This window comes from Oncorhynchus masou, unplaced genomic scaffold, assembly GCF_036934945.1.
Source record: "Oncorhynchus masou masou isolate Uvic2021 unplaced genomic scaffold, UVic_Omas_1.1 unplaced_scaffold_1178, whole genome shotgun sequence".
NCBI classification, from domain to species: domain Eukaryota; kingdom Metazoa; phylum Chordata; class Actinopteri; order Salmoniformes; family Salmonidae; genus Oncorhynchus; species Oncorhynchus masou.
Genome location: NW_027001548.1, coordinates 62,391 through 79,951, shown reverse-complemented (window position 1 = coordinate 79,951; position 17,561 = coordinate 62,391). Strand labels below are relative to the sequence as shown.

At 45.7% G+C, this 17,561-nt stretch overlaps 2 protein-coding genes across 3 annotated transcripts; one reads left to right on the top strand and one right to left on the bottom strand.

Annotated features, from left to right (window-relative positions):
* Positions 1-899: 899 nt before the first annotated feature.
* Positions 900-9,759, bottom strand: LOC135529530 (peptidyl-prolyl cis-trans isomerase NIMA-interacting 1-like). 2 transcript variants are annotated; one of them, XM_064958214.1, is made up of 5 exons: positions 9,390-9,739; positions 8,135-8,197; positions 4,444-4,578; positions 2,383-2,493; positions 917-1,312 (listed from the first exon to the last, which is right to left on the bottom strand). In XM_064958214.1, the coding sequence occupies exons 1-5, from the start codon at positions 9,451-9,453 to the stop codon at positions 1,203-1,205; spliced, it is 483 nt and encodes a 160-aa protein (XP_064814286.1). In that variant the 5' UTR covers positions 9,454-9,739; the 3' UTR covers positions 917-1,202. The 2 variants fall into 2 exon arrangements, with proteins under 2 accessions (XP_064814287.1, XP_064814286.1); XM_064958215.1 differs by lacking the exon at positions 8,135-8,197 and having other exon boundaries at positions 900-1,312; positions 9,390-9,759.
* A 159-nt stretch (positions 9,760-9,918) lies between these two features.
* On the top strand, positions 9,919-15,555 carry LOC135529531 (ubiquitin-like protein 5). The gene is made up of 5 exons (XM_064958216.1): positions 9,919-10,017; positions 10,539-10,595; positions 12,907-12,990; positions 14,389-14,426; positions 15,353-15,555. The coding sequence occupies exons 2-5, from the start codon at positions 10,540-10,542 to the stop codon at positions 15,394-15,396; spliced, it is 222 nt and encodes a 73-aa protein (XP_064814288.1). The 5' UTR covers positions 9,919-10,017; position 10,539; the 3' UTR covers positions 15,397-15,555.
* Positions 15,556-17,561: the final 2,006 nt, after the last annotated feature.

The following is a 17,561-nucleotide window of genomic DNA, read 5'->3' as shown; positions in this document are numbered from 1 at the left end:
CAAAAACACTTCCCCCACATGCATACTGGGTATTGTAGTTCCCTGGAACATAGGAGATACAGTGAAGCAGTAAATGGAATGGGGGGGGGGACTACAAACATGGAAGACAATGGACTATTTTCCCACCATTTAAATAATCCCACGAGTCAGCCTTCTACGTGTCGGTCTCCTATGAGAGAGTATGGAACACTGGTCTACCACTAACCATCTGACATGTTATCATTGAGAGAGAATAATGCCTTGGCAAACAGACAGGGGACACTATAAAGTGGAGGGGTGGAGGGGTAATGGTCCATGTGAACACACAGACTCACACTCATTCAGTCAGTCAGTCAGTCAGTCACTAACGACAGGTCTCTTATTTTCACACACACAGCGATGTAGCCATGGTAATGGGTGCAGGGGATAAGGGGTGTTGATGGTGTCAGTGTGAAGTTGCATATAGAACAGAACGGTGGGGGGGGGTATTTGAGGTGGAAGGGTGGCTTCTAAGGGTAGTAGGGAGGACAAGTGGGGGTATTTGAGGGGGTGGGAGATAGGAGGGGGTTTTCAGGGGTGGAGGGGGTATTCAGGGGGTGATGGGGGTATTCAGGGGGTGATGGGGGTATTCAGGACGTATTCAGGGGTGATGGGGGTATTCAGGGGGTGACGGGGGTATTCAGGGGGTGACGGGGTATTCAGGGGGTGTGGGGGTATTCAGGGCATATTCAGGACGTATTCAGGGGGTGATGGGGGTATACAGGGGGTGACGGGGGTATTCAGGGGTGACGGGGGTATTCAGGGGGTGACGGGGATATTCAGGGCGTATTCAGGGGTGATGGGGGTATTCAGGGGGTGACGGGGTATTCAGGGGGTGAGGGGGTATTCAGGGGTGACGGGGGTATTCACGGGGGGGGGTGACGGGGTATTCAGGGGGTGACGGGGTATTCAGGGGGTGACGGGGTATTCAGGGGGTGACGGGGTATTCAGGGGGTGACGGGGTATTCAGGGGGTGACGGGGATATTCAGGGGGCGATGGGGATATTCAGGGAGTATTCAGGGGCGATGGGGGTATTCAGGGAGTATTCAGGGGGCGATGGGGATATTCAGGGAGTATTCAGGGGGCGATGGGGGTATTCAGGGAGTATTCAGGGGGCGATGGGGGTATTCAGGGAGTATTCAGGGGGCGATGGGGGTATTCAGGGAGTATCAGAGCCTTGTCTCTATCCCGTGCGAAGGATGACATGAACTCCAGAATCGGTGAACACCGGACCACTCATGTCTCCCACCTTCAGAGCGAAGGACGCATCCTCAAAAGGCTTCTGCATCTGACCTGAAACACAAACACACACACACACACCTCTATCACAACTCATGTCGCCCACCTTCAGAGGGAAGGCTTCTGCTGACCTGAAACACACACACACCTCTATCACAACTAATGTCGCCCACCTTCAGAGCGAAGGCTTCTGCATCTGACCTGAAACACACACACCTCTCTCACCACGAAAACAGAAAACACCTGGAAAACAGGACTTTGTGCCTGTCTGTGACTGCATGTGTGTGTATTTTCCATTTGACCGTGTGTGTGTGTTGTGTGTGTGTGTGTGTGTGTGTGTGTGTAGTATATTTTCCATTTGACCGTGTGTGTGTGTGTAGTATATTTTCCATTTGACCGTGTGTGTGTGTGTGTAGTATATTTTCCATTTGACCGTGTGTGTGTGTGTGTAGTATATTTTCCATTTGACCGTGTGTGTGTGTGTAGTATATTTTCCATTTGACCGTGTGTGTGTGTGTAGTATATTTTCCATTTGACCGTGTGTGTGTGTGTGTGTGTGTGTGTGTGTGTAGTATATTTTCCATTTGACCGTGTGTGTGTGTGTGTGTGTGTAGTATATTTTCCATTTGACCGTGTGTGTGTGTGTGTGTGTGTGTATATTTTCCATTTGACCGTGTGTGTGTGTGTGTGTAGTCTATTTTCCATTTGACCGTGTGTGTGTGTGTGTAGTATATTTTCCATTTGACCGTGTGTGTGTGTGTGTAGTATATTTTCCATTTGACCGTGTGTGTGTGTGTAGTATATTTTCCATTTGACCGTGTGTGTGTGTGTGTGTGTGTGTGTGTGTGTGTGTAGTATATTTTCCATTTGACCGTGTGTGTGTGTGTGTGTGTGTAGTATATTTTCCATTTGACCGTGTGTGTGTGTGTGTGTGTAGTATATTTTCCATTTGACCGTGTGTGTGTGTGTGTGTGTAGTATATTTTCCATTTGACCGTGTGTGTGTGTGTGTGTGTGTGTGTGTGTGTGTGTGTGTGTAGTATATTTTCCATTTGACCGTGTGTGTGTGTGTGTGTGTGTGTGTGTGTGTGTGTGTGTGTGTGTGTGTGTGTGTGTGCGCGTTACCTCTGCCGAACAGTCCCAGGTCTCCTCCGTTGCGTGCGGAGCTACAGTCACTGAACTGAGAGGCCAAAGCCTCAAACTCCTCCTCTCCTGACTGCATCTGCTCTATGTACTCTGTAACATGTTAACACACCATGTTATAACACTTACTCTGCAACATGTTAACACACCATGTTATGTAACACTAACTCTACAATATGTTAACACACCATGTTATAACACTAACTCTGTAGCATGTTAACACACCATGTTATAACACTTACTCTGCAACATGTTAACACACCATGTTATAACACTTACTCTACAACATGTTAACACACCATGTTATAACACTTACTCTACAACATGTTAACACACCATGTTATAACACTTACTCTGTAACATGTTAACACACCATGTTATAACACTAACTCTGTAACATGTTAACACACCATGTTATAACACTTACTCTACAACATGTTAACACACCATGTTATAACACTTACTCTACAACATGTTAACACACCATGTTATAACACTTACTCTACAACATGTTAACACACCATGTTATAACACTTACTCTACAACATGTTAACACACCATGTTATAACACTAACTCTGCAACATGTTAACACACCATGTTATAACACTAACTCTACAACATGTTAACACACCATGTTATAACACTTACTCTACAACATGTTAACACACCATGTTATAACACTTACTCTACAACATGTTAACACACCATGTTATAACACTTACTCTGCAACATGTTAACACACCATGTTATAACACTTACTCTGCAACATGTTAACACACCATGTTATAACACTTACTCTGCAACATGTTAACACACCATGTTATAACACTTACTCTACAACATGTTAACACACCATGTTATAACACTTACTCTACAACATGTTAACACACCATGTTATGTAACACTTACTCTACAACATGTTAACACACACCATGTTATGTAACACTTACTCTACAACATGTTAACACACACCATGTTATGTAACACTTACTCTACAACATGTTAACACACACCATGTTATGTAACACTTACTCTACAACATGTTAACACACACCATGTTATGTAACACTTACTCTACAACATGTTAACACACCATGTTATGTAACACTTACTCTACAACATGTTAACACACACACACACCATGTCATAACACTTACTCTACAACATGTTACACACACACCATGTTATAACACTTACTCTGCAACATGTTACACACACACACCATGTTATCAACACACAGTGCAACAACATGTTATCAACACACAGTGCAACAACATGTTATCAACACACAGTGCAACAACATGTTAACAACACACAGTGCAACAACATGTTAACAACACACAGTGCAACAACATGTTATCAACACACAGTGCAACAACATGTTATCAACACACAGTGCAACAACATGTTAACAACACAGTGCAACAACATGTTAACAACATGTTATATGTATATATTCTTATTCCATCCCTTTACTTAGATGTGTGTGTATTCGGTCGTTGATGTGGAATTGTTAGATTACGTTAGATATTACTGCAGTCGGAACAAGAAGCACAAGCATTTCACTACACTCACAATAACATCTGCTAACTGCGTGAATGTGACCAATAACATCTGCTAACCATGTGACCAGTAACATCTGCTAACCATGTGACCAGTAACATCTGCTAACCATGTGACCAGTAACATCTGCTAACCATGTGACCAGTAACATCTGCTAACCATGTGTATGTGACCAGTAACATCTGCTAACCATGTGTATGTGACCAGTAACATCTGCTAACCATGTATATGTGACCAGTAACATCTGCTAACCATGTATATGTGACCAGTAACATCTGCTAACCATGTGTATGTGACCAATAACATCTGCTAACCATGTGTATGTGACCAATAACATCTGCTAACCATGTGACCAATAACATCTGACTTGACATGCACGTAGTTTATCAAACTGTCTCGCCATCTCGCTCAACACACCCAGAGACGGTCAAACATTAGTTGGTGTGACAACATTTGATCTGTTTCCCCCAACTACTCACTTTGTATAAGGTCGAGGGCCTCCTCTTTGGAGCGTGTGATGTTCTCCTCCCTCCAGGAGGACGGGCGACGCGATTGGCTGTGCTTCACCAGGAGGTGGGAACAACGCACCTTGTCTGGCTCGCCACTCCCATCACCTACAATTCAATACAACTTTATTGTCCCCTCCCATCACCCACAATACAAATGCATTGCCCCCTCCCATCACCCACAATACAACTGCATTGCCCCCTCCCGTCACCCACAATACAAATGCATTGCCCCCTCCCGTCACCCACAATACAACTGCATTGCCCCCTCCCGTCACCCACAATAAAACTGCATTGCCCCCTCCCGTCACCCACAATAAAACTGCATTGCCCCCCTCCCGTCACCCACAATACAACTGCATTGTCCCCTCCCTTCACCCACAATACAACTGCATTGTCCCCTCCCTTCACCCACAATACAACTGTATTGTCCCCTCCCCTTCACCCACAATACAACTGTATTGTCCTCCCTTCACCCACAATACAACTGTATTGTCCCCTCCCTTCACCCACAATACAACTGTATTGTCCCCTCCCTTCACCCACAATACAACTGTATTGTCCCCTCCCCTTCACCCACAATACAACTGTATTGTCCCCTCCCTTCACCCACAATACAACTGTATTGTCCCCTCCCTTCACCCACAATACAACTGTATTGTCCCCTCCCTTCACCCACAATACAACTGTATTGTCCCCTCCCTTCACCCACAATACAACTGTATTGTCCCCTCCCTTCACCCACAATACAACTGTATTGTCCCCTCCCTTCACCCACAATACAACTGTATTGTCCCCTCCCCTTCACCCACAATACAACTGTATTGTCCCCTCCCTTCACCCACAATACAACTGTATTGTCCCCTCCCTTCACCCACAATACAACTGTATTGTCCCTCCCTTCACCCACAATACAACTGTATTGTCCCCTCCCTTCACCCACAATACAACTGTATTGTCCCCTCCCTTCACCCACAATACAACTGTATTGTCCCCTCCCTTCACCCACAATACAACTGTATTGTCCCCTCCCTTCACCCACAATACAACTGTATTGTCCCCCCCTTCACCCACAATACAACTGTATTGTCCCCTCCCCTTCACCCACAATACAACTGTATTGTCCCCTCCCTTCACCCACAATACAACTGTATTGTCCCCTCCCTTCACCCACAATACAAATGTATTGTCCCCTCCCATCACCCACAATACAACTGTATTGTCCACTCCACTTCACCCACAACACAAAAACACTTTGTGCATCACCAATACAACTTAATTGTTCATATGATGCTACAACAAACAGTCTTCTTCTCATCCCCCCAAACAGCAGCACACTTCACACAGTAGAGGAGGAGCACACTTCACACAGTAGAGGAGGAGCACACTTCACACAGTAGAGGAGGAGCACACTTCACACAGTAGAGGAGGAGCACACTTCACACAGTAGAGGAGCACACTTCACACAGTAGAGGGGGAGCACACTTCACACAGTAGAGGGGAGCACACTTCACACAGTAGAGGAGGAGCACACTTCACACAGTAGAGGGGGAGCACACTTCACACACAGTAAAGGAGGAGCACACTTCACACAGTAGAGGAGGAGCACACTTCACAGACAGTAGAGGAGGAGCACACTTCACACACAGTAGAGGAGGAGCACACTTCACACACAGTAGATGAGGAGCACACTTCACACACAGTAGAGGAGGAGCACACTTCACACACAGTAGAGGGGAGCACACTTCACACACAGTAGAGGAGGAGCACACTTCACACAGTAGAGGAGGAGCACACTTCACACAGTAGAGGAGCAGCACACTTCACACACAGTAGAGGAGGAGCACACTTGACAGACAGTAGAGGGGGAGCACACTTCCAGACAGTAGAGGGGGAGCACACTTCACAGACAGTAGAGGAGGAGCACACTTCACACAGTAGAGGAGGAGCACACTTCACACAGTAGAGGAGGAGCACACTTCACACAGTAGAGGGGGAGCACACTTCACACACAGTAGAGGGGGAGCACACTTCACACAGTAGAGGGGGAGCACACTTCACACAGTAGAGGAGGAGCACACTTCACACAGTAGAGGGGGAGCACACTTCACACAGTAGAGGAGGAGCACACTTCACACAGTAGAGGAGGAGCACACTTCACACAGTAGAGGAGGGGCACACTTCACACAGTAGAGGAGGAGCACACTTCACACAGTAGAGGGGAGCACACTTCACACACAGTAGAGGAGGAGCACACTTCACACACAGTAGAGGGGGAGCACACTTCACAGACAGTAGAGGGGGAGCACACTTCACACACAGTAGAGGAGGAGCACACTTCACACAGTAGAGGAGGAGCACACTTCACACAGTAGAGGAGGAGCACACTTCACACAGTAGAGGAGGGGCACACTTCACACAGTAGAGGGGGGCACACTTCACACACAGTAGAGGAGCACACTTCACACACAGTAGAGGAGGAGCACACTTCACACAGTAGAGGAGGAGCACACTTCACACAGTAGAGGGGGAGCACACTTCACACACAGTAGAGGAGGAGCACACTTCACACAGTAGAGGGGGAGCACACTTCACACACAGTAGAGGAGGAGCACACTTCACACAGTAGAGGAGGAGCACACTTCACAGACAGTAGAGGGGGAGCACACTTCACACACAGTAGAGGGGGAGCACACTTCACACACAGTAGAGGAGGAGCACACTTCACACACAGTAGAGGAGGAGCACACTTCACACACAGTAGAGGAGGAGCACACTTCACACACAGTAGAGGGGGAGCACACTTCACACACAGTAGAGGAGGAGCACACTTCACACAGTAGAGGGGAGCACACTTCACACAGTAGAGGGGAGCACACTTCACACACAGTAGAGGAGGAGCACACTTCACACAGTAGAGGAGCACACTTCACGCACCGGGGAGCACACTTCACACACAGTAGAGGAGGAGCACACTTCACACATGGTTAAGGGCCAGCGTGTTGCTGGGTGGTTAAGGGCCAGCGTGTTGCTGGGTGGTTAAGGGCCAGCGTGTTGCTGGGTGGTTAAGGGCCAGCGTGTTGCTGGGTGGTTGGGCCAGCGGTGCTAAGGGCCAGCGTGTTGCTGGGTGGTTGGGTGGTGCTGGGGGGGCCAGCGTGTTGCTGGGTGGTTAAGGGCCAGCGGTTGTGGGTGGTTAAGGGCCAGCGTGTTGCTGGGTGGTTAAGGGCCAGCGTGTTGCTGGGTGGTTAAGGGCCAGCGTGTTGCTGGGTGGTTAAGGGCCAGCGTGTTGTTGGGTGGTTAAGGGCCAGCGTGTTGTTGGGTGGTTAAGGGCCAGCGTGTTGTTGGGTGGTTAAGGGCCAGCGTGTTGTTGGGTGGTTAAGGGCCAGCGTGTTGTTGGGTGGTTAAGGGCCAGCGTGTTGTTGGGTGGTTAAGGGCCAGCGTGCTGTTGGGTTAAGGGCCAGCGTGTTGTTGGGTTAAGGGCCAGCGTGTTGTTGGGTTAAGGGCCAGCGTGTTGTTGGGTTAAGGGCCAGCGTGTTGTTGGGTTAAGGGCCAGCGTGTTGTTGGGTTAAGGGCCCCCCCAGATCAATGTTACAGTGCCCCACCAGGGATTCCAACCATGACCTGTCAGCTACAGGTCCATCCCCTTCGCTGCTGGGCGACCTACCTGACCCCACCGGACGCTCCCACTGGCTGGCATTGGTGATGTGGTTAAAGTAGTACACTCTACCTAGGAAAGGGAGGAGGGAGAAAGAGGATGGGGGAGGAGGGCAGGAGAGAGGGGGGGGAGGAAGGGGGGTGGAAGAGGGGGGGTGGGGGAGAAGGGAGGGAGAGAGGACAGGGGAGAGAAAGAGGACAGGGAGGGAGAGAATGGAGAGAAAGGATGGGAATAGAGAGAAATGATGGGGGAGGAGGGAGGGAATGGAGAGAATGGAGAGAGGATGGAATGGAGAAAGGATGGGAATGGAGAAAGGATGGGAATGGAGAGAAAGGATGGGGAGGGAGGGAAAGAGGACAGGGAGGGAGGGAATGGAGAGAAAGGATGGAGGGGGAGAGAAAGGATGGAGAGGGGGAGGGAGAGAAAGGATGGGGAGTAGGGGGAGAGAGAGGAGAGGTGTTGGTTTGGGGGATGAGAAAGAGGGAGCCGATGCTACAACTAAAGTCTACTGAAGCTTCCTTTCCTTCATGTGCATTAATCTACACAGATAAAAGCATTTTGCTTTAGTCATGGAATGGACAGAACTACTCTCAGTTGGTCGTCTTCAGCAACTTTTAATGATATTGTGCTGAAGAAGGCGTTGAGAAAATACATATGTAACTTCTGCTCACTGGGCAGAAACTCGCCATCCTAACACAGGTGTCGGAATGGTCCCAAGGCGCGGGACAAAATGACGTCATTATTATGGGCCTTGTTATTTTCTGCTACCTCGCGAGCTGGCGTGAAATGAATGAATGGACATTAATGAATAAACTGACCAACTCAAAATGACGACACCCCATACAACAGTCTATCTTCCAATACATATATCCCTAAGAATTGTTTGATTATGAAATAAGTTAGTGTCCAATGCATAGTACGTTGAACAGTTGTCAAAACATGCATGCACCGTTGCTAGTTAGGCTAGCTTGCTGGGTTAGTCGTGAGGGTAATGACTGGCTAACTAAACAACACCAGATGCTATCTTTTGATACACGCACTAGTCAAACGAATAACCAACAGACACAATTCACAAATAAACATGCGTCACCACCTAACGATGCAACAAGATTACAACCAACCTAACTAGCTAAGTAATTTAGCTAAGCCGCTAACGCTAGCATTTGGGTTCGTTCGGTCGGTACTTTGCCATGCAAGTGGTTTGTGCACCAGTGACAAATTGTTCGGGACTGGGATGATATAGCTAGTTATCGCCTCAACCTACTGGAACTGCGGCTCATCCGCTTTTCCCACCCGGACGGTAGCTTCTCGTCCTCGGCGTCTGCCATTTTCCCTGCTTGCTTTCAAAACTGTGCAAGTCACTCCTCTTTGCCTCTGGTGGCTCGTAGACTGCGGCTGTAAGGAAACGTCTGCTGCTGATTCTGTTGTTGCACCTTCCATCCGCCAGGTGTCAAAGACACATGTTTAGAATATTCGTCACTTTTCTAAAAGGGTTGCTTTTACATGTGTTTTGTTGTTTTTGCATTAGACATGTATTTATCATGATAAACTACATTGGGTTTAATCGAATGGTATGTTGATATCATTTCGGCTGTTTATTCCACTGATCTACAGTAAAAAAAAAAAAAATGCCCTTATAGACTGATGTGACCGCATTTGTTATTTCATTGCAACTATTCGCAGCACTTCTGGTTGATTTACGGCATAGCTGAATATTGCAGTGCCCGCCTTCTCTTGACATGTCACCCTATGAGAGGCCTTGACGTAGCCACGTCAATCATCCGTTTAGACGTTTCATTGGTGCGTTTTCTCGTTGTACACAAAGCGGAACGCTTTACGACTACCTAGGCTGAAACGATTCTGATTTTCGCTAACGACGAGCTATCAACAAGGTAATATCTGTACTTATACGATATTTTATCAATGGTGTAGACCAAATAAACATGTGAGGACACTTCAATATCTAAGACGTAATGCTTTATTTATTTTTTTCAGTGGTTGTTGATTAAGCGCTAACTAGCTCTGCTAACATTAGCCAACTCCATATGACAACATAATGTTTAATGTCCTAGCTATTATGTTAGCTGCTAAGTAAAATTACATTATTGGAGTTGTAATGACAAACAACTGGAACATCATCCTTGTATTGTAATCACCACTGTTTGCTGTTTCACGCCACTTCGATACGACGTGATTTTCGTAGCAGGTAATGAGAGCATTTTTCGCTAACCCGTCTTAATCTTAGTCTCCTAACCGACTACGTTAATAATCCTAACCCGCTTTAAATTCTGACCTGCTACGAAAAAGTAACTTCCGTATCGAAGTTGTTTGAACATAGTGTTTATCATATGTTCACGGTGTCATACTGTACCGCTGTCTCAACCAACCCTCCCCGTCTCTCTCTGCGGATCAGGATGATTGAGGTGGTTTGCAATGACCGGCTGGGCAAGAAGGTTCGGGTGAAGTGCAAGTATCCTTTTACTAAGCTGACCACCATGCTAGTCTTACAGCACAGACTAGCCTACGCCATTCATAGACGGCATCTGATTTAGCGCCTATTGGCGATAGTAACACACTGTTACAATAGTATGTGAATACCCCTTCAAATGAGTGGATTCGGCTATTTCATCCACACCCGTTGCTGACAGGTGTATAAAATCGAGCGCACCGCCATGCAATCTCCATAGACAAACATTGGCAGTAGAATGACCTTACTGAAGAGCTCAGTGACTTTCAATGTGTCATCATCATAGGATGCCACCTTTCCAACAAGTAAGTTAGTCAAATTTCTGCCTTGCTAGAGCTGCCCCAGTCAACTGTAAGTGCTGTTATTGTGAAGTGGAAATGTCTAGGAGCGACAACAGCTCAGCCGAGCAGCCACACACGATAACCCTAAGATCACCATGAGCAATGCCCAGCGTCGGCTGGAGTGGTGGAAAGCTCGTCGCCATTGGACCCGGCGCAGTGGAAATGCCTTTTCTGGACTGATGAATCACGCTTCACCATCTGGCAGTCCGACCAATGAATCTGGGTTTTGGTGCATAGTGCCAACTGTAAAGTGGAGTAGGAGTAATAGTCTGGAGCTGTTTTTCATGGTTCGGGCCCCTTAGTTCCAGTGAAGGGAAATCTTAACACTACAGCACACAATGACATTCTAGACGATTCTGTGCTTCCAACTCTGTCTCAACAGTTTTGGGAAGTCCCTCCTGTTTCAGCTGGCTCCCGTGCACAACGAGGTTCATACAGACATTGTTTGTTGAGATCGTTTTGGAAGAACTTGACTGGCCTGCACAGAGCCCTGACCTCAACCCCCATCGAACACCTGTGGGATGAATTGGAACGCCGACTGCCCAACATCAGTCCCGACCTCACCAATGCTCGTGGCTGAATGGAAGCAAGTCCCTGCAGCAATGTTCCAACATCTAGTGGAATGCCTTCCCAGAAGAGAGGAGGCTGTTATAGCAGCAATGTTCCATCATCTAGTGGAAAGCCTTCCCAGAAGAGAGGAGGCTGTTATAGCAGCAATGTTCCAACATCTAGTGGAAAGCCTTCCCAGAAGAACATCTGTTAGCAGCAATGTTCCAACATCTAGTGGAAAGCCTTCCCAGAAGAGAGGAGGCTGTTATAGCAGCAATGTTCCATCATCTAGTGGAAAGCCTTCCCAGAAGAGTGGAGGCTGTTATAGCAGCAATGTTCCAACATCTAGTGGAAAGCCTTCCCAGAAGAGTGGAGGCTGTTATAGCAGCAATGTTCCATCATCTAGTGGAAAGCCTTCCCAGAAGAGTGGAGGCTGTTATAGCAGCAATGTTCCAACATCTAGTGGGAAAGCCTTCCCAGAAGAGTGGAGGCTGTTATAGCAGCAATGTTCCAACATCTAGTAGAAAGCCTTCCCAGAAGAGAGGAGGCTGTTATAGCAGCAATGTTCCAACATCTAGTGGAAAGCCTTCCCAGAAGAACGGAGGCTGTTATAGCAGCAATGTTCCAACATCTAGTGGAAAGCCTTCCCAGAAGAACGGAGGCTGTTATAGCAGCAATGTTCTAACATCTAGTGGAAAGCCTTCCCAGAAGAACGGAGGCTGTTATAGCAGCAATGTTCTAACATCTAGTGGAAAGCCTTCCCAGAAGAACGGAGGCTGTTATAGCAGCAATGTTCTAACATCTAGTGGAAAGCCTTCCCAGAAGAACGGAGGCTGTTATAGCAGCAATGTTCTAACATCTAGTGGAAAGCCTTCCCAGAAGAGAGGAGGCTGTTATAGCAGCAATGTTCCAACATCTAGTGGAAATCCTTCCCAGAAGAGTGGAGGCTGTTATAGCAGCAATGTTCCAACATCTAGTGGAAAGCCTTCCCAGAAGAGTGGAGGCTGTTATAGCAGCAATGTTCCAACATCTAGTGGAAAGCCTTCCCAGAAGAGTGGAGGCTGTTATAGCAGCAATGTTCCAACATCTAGTGGAAAGCCTTCCCAGAAGAGCGGAGGCTGTTATAGCAACAAAGGGGGGAGCAGGTGTCCACATACCTTTTTTTATTTTATTATCCCAGACGCTCGTTCTGAACGTTAAAACGCATCGTTGCGATGTGGTTTTGGAAACAAGGAATGTATCTTTCATATCAGCAAGAAATCATTTTTAAAAAAACTAAAGGTTAAATTACTACAGACCTTTTTTGAGGGTTGGGGTTATATAGATGTCTGTAGATGCTGAACCTTCAGAGGTTGCAGGCATAGACACACTATACCAACATGTCGTTAGAGCAGTCATCTGTGTACAGCCTTAACCCTTTCCAGCTCAGAAGACACTATAGGAGACCTGAAGAAGCTCATCGCTGCCCAGACAGGCACACGGTGGGACAAGATCGTACTCAAGAAATGGTGAGAAAGAAATGACCAGTGACGAGTCACTTCCCTAGCCTACGAACCAGTGACGAGTCACTTCCCTAGCCTACGGACCAGTGACGAGTCACTTCCTAGCCTACGGACCAGTGACGAGTTTTATTCATTACGGACTTTTTTATTTTTTTATTTAATTATACAAGTCAGTTAAGAACAAATTATCATTATCTCCAATGACGGCCTACTGCGGCCAAACCCGGACGGCGCTGGGCCAGTAGTGCGCCACCCTATGTGACTCCCAGTAAAGCCCTTCGTACATCAGCTGATATTTTTTATTTTAACTTTATTTAACTAGGCAAGTCAGTTAAGAACAAATTCTTATTTTCAATGACGGCCGAGGAACAGTGGGTTAACTGCCTGTTCAGGGGCAGAACGACAGATTTGTACCTTGTCAGCTCGGGGTTTGAACTGCAGTGTCTTATTTCTTTACTCATCTATTGTTCACCTAATACCTTTTATTATTTTTTTGACTTAAAAATTGCACTGTTGGTCAGAGCCTGTAACTAAGTATTTCACTGTTGGTCAGAGCCTGTAAGTCAAATCAAATGTATTTGTCACATGTTAGCAGATGTTAAGCCTGTAACGAAATGCTGGTGTCACTGTTGACAATGCAGTAATAGCCAACAAGTAACCTAACAATTCCACAACTAATATGTCACAAGTGTTGGATCAAAGAATATGTAATAAAGATATGTCAATGAGTGATGGTACAGAGCGGCATAGTCAAGATACAGTAGATGTCACTGTATATACATATGAGATGAGTAATGTAGGGTATGTAAACATTATATTAAGTCATAGTTTGTTAGTGTCATGATTACATAAAGATGCAGTAGATGGTATAGAGTACAGTATATACATATGAGATGAGTAATGTAAGGTATGTAAATGAGTATATTTCATTATATTTAGTCATTGTTTAAAGTGGCTAGTGATATATTTTACATCAACATTATTAAAGTGGCTGGAGAGCCTGTAACTAAGTATGTCACTGTTGGTCAGAGCCTGTAAGTAAGTATGTCACTGTTGGTCAGAGCCTGGAACTAAGTATGTCACTGTTGTATTTGGGCGCACGTGACAAACTTTGATTTAGATCGCTGCGTCAACTCAGAAACTTGTCAGTTGTGGCATATTTGGAACCAGTGACGAGTCACTTCTCCTTCTCTTCCTCCTGTATTATTCAGACTGTTCTCTGTGTCGTCTACATTTGTATCCAGGGTAACGTGTTAGAATATTAAGGTAGAAATGTAGAACCTACAAGCCTCTGTGACATGTAGAATAAGGAATCATGTCATTTCTATCTGAAACATTCCGGAAGGAACCTGGTCGAGGCCTGTGTTCTTCCTCTGTGACTAACTTCCTGTTTTCTCCTCTCAGGTACACCATATTCAAGGACCACGTGTCTCTGGGAGACTGTATCCTTTTGAGCCCTCGGAAGTGTAGTTTCACTGTTTTGACCACCGGATGGCGTTTTATTGTTGTGAGTCTCGTCCTGGAGGCACAACTGGGCCATTTCCCCTTAGACAGAGCAGCTGCAAAGTCAAACGTGGCTATATTGTTTTCATGCATTTTTACAATAATGTGCTGGTGTTTTATGGTGTTTTTTTTGTGTTTTTAAATTAGGGTTAGGCATTAGGTTCAACAGTGTGGTTAGGAATTAGGTTCAACAGTGTGGTTAAGTTTAAATTCAGATTTGATGACTTTGTGGCTGTGCCAGCTTGTGACCACTGTCGAGCTGCCTCCAGAACAACATTCATGACGAAGAATGCTGAAACAGCTGTTTAACCAAGAGGAAATAGAACACTATTGAGCCCTTTGAGAACAACAGTTTCACTCTGACCAGGGAGGAATCTGTAAACTGGGCGATACTGAGCCAACATGTCTGCCTTCCTTACAGATGTTGCTACTGTTAGATATAGTAAGGAGAGAGAGAGAAACAGACAGCAACATTTGAATGTCTCCTCCTCCTCACTTAATCTGATGGTTATTGTCAGAGTGGGTTTCTCAATGTAAGCAAAGTTTTTGTTATTGAGAAATGCTATTGGTGAAGTATTGCCTTGAAAGTGATGAGTTTCCTGGTTTAGTTCATTATATTGAGGGAAACTCTGGGAAATGATTTGGTTGTGCAACTCGAGACATTTGACACACGCGGTACATGTGGCATATGGGGTGGCAATATGGATGGTGTTTGAGTTGTGGAGCTGACTGTTCTGCCCCTGAACAACACCACCACCGAAAATAAGAATGTGGTCTTCTGACCTGGTTAAATAAAGGTAAAATGAAAGAAAAATATGGATGGTGTTTGTGTGGGACGACTGATCCTTTACTCACCTGTCTGCAGATGAGATCCATGATGGACAGAACCTGGAGCTGTACTACCAGTAGAGGACTGAGGACACACACCACACACACAATTCTATGTCACAACAAGGCTTGAGATTGTTGATCATTGGATCGGGGTTTGCGGAAGACATTGTTGATGTTCTAGTGATGAAATGTTTTGATATTGTTTGGAAATAAAAGCAAATATTTATATTAGTTTAATTTGTCTCCGTCTCTAACTGGCTTTATTATCTGAGGTGGAGGTGTCCCTATATAGTGCACTACTATAGACCAGACCTGTTATTCCCTATATAGTGCACTACTATAGACCAGACTCTGTTATGTCTAGGTAAGAGGTTCCCTATATAGTGCACTACTATAGACCAGACTCTGTTATGTCTAGGTAAGAGGTTCCCTATATAGTGCACTACTATAGACCAGACTCTGTTATGTCTAGGTAAGAGGTTCCCTATATAGTGCACTACTATAGACCAGACTCTATTATGTCTAGGTAAGAGGTTCCCTATATAGACTACTATAGAACAGACTCTGTTATGTCTAGGTAAGAGGTTCCCTATATAGTGCACTACTATAGACCAGACTCTGTTTTGTCTAGGTAAGAGGTTCCCTATATAGTATACTACTATATACCACTCTGTTCTGTGTAGGTAAAAGGTCCCCTATATAGTGCTGTTTTGTCTACTATAGACCAGACTCTGTTCTGTGTAGGTAAGAGGTTCCCTATATAGTGCACTACTATAGACCAGACTCTGTTCTGTGCCATTTGGGACAGAATCTCTGAATATTAGTCAATATTAACTGCAACGATGCTAAAGGTAGACTCAGCGATGTGGCGAAGATTCACAAAGTAAACGGCATAGTGGGTCAATTTCCGCATAACTAAAAGCGTTGAAGCGCGAGGCTCAACTTCTCTGCTGTTCTCGCTCGTCTCCGCTGCGGTGCTGCTCGTGGCAACGTCATTTCAGAGTTTAAATATTGAACACGCCGAATGGCACGTGTCTTTTTTTTACCCTGTCGCTCGTTTGAAAAACGAGATTCAGTCTTGGAGGTGTTTCCTGGCCGATTCCGCGTTTGGTTTTATTGAGGTTTGTCCCCCATGAGATACTGTACACAAGGAAGCCTATTTCACTTCCTCCGAATTAATTGAAGACAACTAAAAAAAAAATCTGTATTTTCGCTGAGGATGTTTTAGTTGTGCAATTTTACATAAAGGTGTTTGGTGCAGTATTTCGTAAACAAATATTGCGACGTGTTGTCTTAAGTACACGAAGTCGGTCTGCTGGGCAGGTCCATCTATGCTCTTGGATAGAGAGCTGTCACCGCAGCGGTTCATCCCATGTTAGTGGGAAAACGGGGCATTGTCAAATCAAAACACAACCTTCATTTACCAATTGTGACACTCCGTCTTAGACAAGTAACTGACTTTATGACCAAAATGATCCTATGTACACCTTGTAGTCCGTCTAGACACTATAATAACTGACTCGTATCTGTTTTCAAAGGGATGTGTTGCTTTTAAAAAGGCATTCGCTCATTGTACATAGTCCATGTTAACATGACAGAGAGAGACCACGTGGTACGTCAGAGGGTTTATTCACAGCAGAAACATTGGATCAGTGCATTGAGTTTTACACAGGAGGAAGCCAGGGGTCCCTCGACATTAACACGTCTGACCAGGGCTGTATCCGTGTGTAGTGGGGGTCATAGAGATGGAAAGAGGCCATATCATTGTATCCGTGTGTAGTATTGAGGGGGGTCATAGAGATGGAAAGAGGCCGTATCATTGTATCCGTCCCACTACGGCGTCTGTGACATCGTGGGCAGTGCCATTGAAGCCATTTTGAAGTAGTCCCATTTTCTTCTTCACGATTGGCTGATACCTCCTGATGACCCGGGCTGCACATGACTCCCAACAAGGTCACCAGGTAGGGATCAGCCAATGAAGTTGGAAGTCCCAGCCAGTTGACGACATTGAAATGGTGGAAGCCCTCAATGGTGCTGCCCCGTGCTAATACAACCTTTTGGCCACTAGACAAGCCTCTATCATTCTCTATGGTCGTGGTAAGGCTTCCACCATATTGCCTCTATCTTGCAGATCAAACATTTAATCGCCTCCACGCAGTCTTTTTAAAATTTTAAATCATCACTGGATGTCTAATAAATCACTGTGTTTACTTCATGAAAATAACTTCAAATAAATGTTTTAT

Coding starts and splice junctions, on each gene's coding strand:
- LOC135529530 (XM_064958214.1), bottom strand. CDS start 9,453: ATGGCAGACGCCGAGGACGAGAAGCTACCGTCCGGGTGGGAAAAGCGG. Junction 2,494..4,443: donor GGCCCTCGACCTTATACAAA/GTGAGTAGTTGG, acceptor AACATGTTACAG/AGTACATAGAGCAGATGCAG. Junction 1,313..2,382: donor CCTGGGACTGTTCGGCAGAG/GTAACGCGCACA, acceptor TTTGTGTTTCAG/GTCAGATGCAGAAGCCTTTT.
- LOC135529531 (XM_064958216.1), top strand. CDS start 10,540: ATGATTGAGGTGGTTTGCAATGACCGGCTGGGCAAGAAGGTTCGGGTG. Junction 10,596..12,906: donor AAGGTTCGGGTGAAGTGCAA/GTATCCTTTTAC, acceptor AACCCTTTCCAG/CTCAGAAGACACTATAGGAG. Junction 14,427..15,352: donor CCACGTGTCTCTGGGAGACT/GTATCCTTTTGA, acceptor ACCTGTCTGCAG/ATGAGATCCATGATGGACAG.